Genomic DNA, 4,672 nt, shown 5'->3' with positions numbered 1-4,672 from the left:
CCTATTATTTAATGAGGATTTTAACTTTCCAAGTTTCAGTGGATTTTGATTGATTCCTTTTAATTTATTATGCTGGGTATGGAATTGCAATAGAGAAAACATTTAAGTTATTTGAATTTTGTGGGCTGAAGAAGTATGAACACTTTACTACCTAGAAAGGATGTAACAAAATGAAACAGCCCATACCCCCAGGTGTATGTTGTACCAACCTAGACACAAAAGCCAGAATCCCATGCAATCCTCAGAGTTAATTTTGTTCTTATAAATTCATAAATCCTTGTAGTTAGTTCTCCTTCTTGGGCCAAACATTCCAAATGTCCTTGACTGTGGATAGCAGTTAGGTCCCCTAGGACCTTGGATCAGGCCTTTCTCCAGTCAGGCAAATAATCTGAAAAGAAAAAGAAATCACATGTGGTCCTGCTCATTTTTCTCCCTGGTGGTTTTCCCACCAGCTTGAAAGATATTTAAAGGCTGTGAACCTCTCCAGTCTTTTTCAAGGGTCATTTTATTTTTAGAGAACTTTCCACCTTTCCTAGTTATACAGCCAGATTGGGGCATCTGGCCAGAAAATCATTTTCCCTTAAAAAAAAAAAAAAAAAAAAAAAAGAAAAAGAAAAGAGCTAGAATTTGAACGCAGACGTTGAATCTGAAACAGATTTACCATAGCATGATTCCCTGGGCCCTACAATTTGTGGCTGAAAGCTGAGTGAAAAGTTAACCTACAAAGACATAAGGACCCAATGTCTTTTAAATAAAAAGGAATCACAACCTGAGATCTTCCACACTCTGGAACTACAGTGCAAGTTCTCAGTGGAACTTTCTGCCGGAGGTTAATGCACCTATGATTTCGGGAAAACTGAACCAGGTGGTGTAATCAACTTGAAAGGCGGAAGGGAAGGTGGTACCTGAGCAAGGTATGAACCACTCAGAAGCAGCCTGAAGCTGCCACTCACCTCGGGAGAGGAGGAGCTGGCGCCGGGACCGAGCCCGACGGCGAGGAAACGCGAGCCTGGGCCAGCCAGGTGAGGTAAGGAACACCCGCCCCGCGCTCACCTCGGAAGGGGCGGGGCGCGGCTCCGGGCTCCCCGAGGAGGTGGAGCGGGCCGGGATCACCTGTGGCGCGGCGGAACTGAGAGGTCTGCTCCTGGAACCTGGACCTCAGACTCACCTGTGCAGGAGGCGGGGGCGGGGCCAGAGCCAAAACTCACCTGAGCAGGCGGGAAACCGGACCCGGTAGTAGCCCTCGGGTTCGCCCAGCGCCCAGAGGGAGGCGGCCCGCGACCAGCCCCACTTGAGCGACCCTAAGCTCGTCGGTTCGTCGGTCCCGGGGCGGCCGCCATGACCTGGAGCGCCACGGCCCGGGGCGCCCACCAGCCGGACAACACCGCGTTCACGCAGCAGCGCCTCCCCGCCTGGCAGCCGCTGCTGTCCGCGAGCATCACGCTACCGCTCTTCTTCTGCGCGGGCCTGGCCTTCATCGGCCTGGGCCTGGGCCTCTACTACTCCTCCAACGGCATCAAGGAGCTCGAGTACGACTACACCGGCAACCCGGGCACCGGCAACTGCTCGGTGTGCGCCGCCGAAGGCCAGGGCCGCGCGCCGCCGCCTAACTGCTCGTGCGCCTGGTACTTTTCGCTGCCCGAGCTCTTCCCGGGCCCCGTCTACCTCTACTACGAGCTGACCAACTTCTACCAGAACAACCGACGCTATGGCGTGTCCCGCGACGACGCGCAGCTGAGCGGGCTGCCGAGCGCGCTGCACAACCCGGTCAACGAGTGCGCCCCCTACCAGTTCAGCGCGGCCGGCCTGCCCATCGCGCCCTGCGGCGCCATCGCCAACAGCCTTTTCAATGACTCCTTCTCGCTGTGGCACCAGCGCCGGCCGGGCGGACCCTACGTCGAGGTGCCGCTCGACCGCGCAGCCATAGCCTGGTGGACCGACTACCATGTCAAGTTCCGCAACCCGCCGCTGGTGAACGGCAGCCTGGCGCTGGCCTTCCGCGGCACGGCGCCCCCGCCCAACTGGCACCGGCCGGTGTACGAGCTCAGCACGGATCCCAACAACACCGGCTTCATCAATCAGGACTTCGTAGTGTGGATGCGCACGGCGGCGCTGCCCACGTTCCGCAAGCTGTACGCGCGCATCCGCCAGGGCAACTACACTGCCGGGCTGCCCCGGGGCGCCTACCGCGTCAACATCACCTACAACTACCCGGTGCGCGTCTTCGGAGGCCACAAGCTCATCATCTTCAGCAACATCTCGTGGATGGGCGGCAAGAATCCTTTCCTGGGTATCGCCTACCTGGTCGTTGGCTCCCTCTGCATCCTCATGGGTTTTGTCATGCTGGTAGTCTACATTCGCTACCAGGACCAGAACGATGAGGACGACGACGACGAGTGATGCCTCCTTTCAAAGGCCCCTCCTGCTTCTTGCCAAAAGTCTGTGGGCTGCTTTTGGCCCAATCTCAAGCTCACCTCACCTTGCCTCCTGTTGTGGAGGCCCAGAGAAAGGAATTAACCCTTTTCTCCAGGGGGCTGCCAGATTCCTGCCGGGGCGTTTGGGCTGCAGAGTGCAAATACTCCTTCATGATTTACGAAGTTGACATGTCAGCTTCTTAAAGTCTGTAGCATCCCAGAGCAGAAAGAACTGCAGAGACTCCTAGTCAGCCTCTCTCAGACTAAGGGATGAGACCTAGTGGTGTTAAATAACTCATTAAGAGCAGGCAGTCTCAACAACTGTCTCCTGAGTTGAGTCTAGAGTTTTTGCCACTACAGTACAGGGGGTTTCTTGTCTTTTTTTTTTTTTTTTGCGAAGAGAGGGCGGTGGGTGATGGTGGGATAGAGAGTGAGACACACTGGTAACCTGCGGAGTCATGGAGGGGTGGGGAGAATATACTTGTTGTAAACTTGGGTAGATTAGGAGGCACCAACCCCAGACATTCCGACACAGTGAGGCTAGGTTGATCTCCTCCCTTGATGCTGCCTTTTAACAAGCTCCTGGGAAGAGTCCTTCTTCCCTCGAATATGGGGATCACCACACTGAAGGAGGCTGGACCTAAAGCAGTCACCTGAGTTCAGTTTTTAGGAAGTAATTTATTCCCAGGAGCAGTGATACTCAAAATGTGTTCAAGTTTGATCTAGCTCTCGATTTGTGAAATGAATGAACAAAATTGCTGTCTCTAGAAAACCAGTTAGCATATAGATTTGCAAGGCAGGAATGATGTCGACTCATTTAATGTTTGAGTGTAGAATCAAACTGCCATATACTGTGTAGAAACTTAAAAAGGCCAATTTGTACAGCTCAGAGGGAATGTTCTAACCTTAGAGTCAGATAGCAGGAAGGAATAGTAAAGGGAAAATAGTTTCCCCTAAAGTCACATCTGTGTCTCCTGACTCCTTGCTCAGTCCTCTTTGTCATCTGAATTTCTTTTTCCATGCTTAAGGGAAAAAGTTTGTTCATACCTTTTATTTTAGATATGTAAAAAAAGGGGGGGGGGTTAAATTTATGTTATCAAAGGTTTGTTTCTAATAATCATGTTTGGACGAATGTTGAGGTATATAATCTTATATGTAAACTAGAATCAGGATTAATTTGAACCTTCGAGATCATGCTAAAATCATTCCATTGTCTTTATTGACTAGAATAAATCAATATGTATAAATTTATTTTTAAAAATAGTATATTTTTATTTAAAATATTTTTATGGCAAAAGAACTTAAAAACTTTAGTGATATATTATTTTACCAGTTTATTTGCTGAAAGCAAATAGTTATTTGGTATTTGTCAGAATTCTCCAGGGCATGCTCTATTACAGCTATTTTCCAGCCAATACTATTTGTTCTGATTCCTTCAAGATAGTACAAGATCTTGAAGTGTGTATTGTTTTTAGTAGTCAAATATTGAATCATATTAATAGTTTACATTGTTTTTATCATACTCTATTCTAATTCTTTGAGAATTACTGATGGATGGACAGCATGCATGTATGTTATTGATATCTGTCTTGGATATTCTGGGACAATAATGATATAAGAGTCTGTTCCATTATTTACATTTACCAAGAAATGCTTCAGTAATTCCAATGTGTTGGCTTCCCAACTTCTGAATGTGACACAATTTGATTGTCAAATCAAGTATTGTGATTTTAGGCTGTGAAAATATGTACTTCTAGTAATTTTTATTTATTATGAATATTTGATTAAACAGTTTCTTAACCCATTCCTCCTCTATGTTGGATAAGATAATTTACTACTTTTTCTACCAGGTAGTTGAGAGAAAACATGTATTTTGCTGTCCTTTTTAGAATAGTCAGTCTATTGCTATAAAGGTTTAAATAAGAGCACAAAACTTAAGATGTTCTGATTTGAATTAATGAGTATAATCCATGCCCTGTTTTCTGGGTTTTTGAAAGAGAATAAAGGTTATGTTTGTCTTTCCTTTGTTATCAAGTTTGCTTAATTCTGTTGAACTATGATCTTAAAGGCACAAACAGTACCAACCGTTTTTCCCACTTGTTAATAGTAGATTTATATTGCACCAAAAAAAAAAAAAAAAAATCATTTTTCAGGATAAGGTTCAAAGTGAACTCAGCTTTCATTGTTAAGCTCCTTAAACAGAATTTGAACTTATATCAACATTGCATATATGAATTAGATGATTCTCAACTACTATG

The 4,672-nt window shown here is 46.7% G+C and overlaps 1 protein-coding gene across 1 annotated transcript; it reads left to right on the top strand.

Moving 5' to 3' along the window:
• Nucleotides 1–994: 994 nt before the first annotated feature.
• On the top strand, nt 995–2,784 carry Tmem30b (transmembrane protein 30B). The gene has a single exon (XM_047540271.1). It carries the CDS (start codon nt 1,339–1,341, stop codon nt 2,398–2,400), a length of 1,062 nt encoding a protein of 353 aa, XP_047396227.1. The 5' UTR covers nt 995–1,338; the 3' UTR covers nt 2,401–2,784.
• The last annotated feature ends 1,888 nt before the right edge of the window (nt 2,785–4,672 follow it).

Source organism: Sciurus carolinensis, chromosome 2 (assembly GCF_902686445.1).
Source record: "Sciurus carolinensis chromosome 2, mSciCar1.2, whole genome shotgun sequence".
Lineage (NCBI taxonomy): Eukaryota > Metazoa > Chordata > Mammalia > Rodentia > Sciuridae > Sciurus > Sciurus carolinensis.
The sequence above is the reverse complement of the archived record's forward strand: the minus strand, read 5'-3'. Positions and strand labels throughout refer to the sequence as shown.

Coding starts and splice junctions, on each gene's coding strand:
- Tmem30b (XM_047540271.1), top strand. CDS start 1,339: ATGACCTGGAGCGCCACGGCCCGGGGCGCCCACCAGCCGGACAACACC.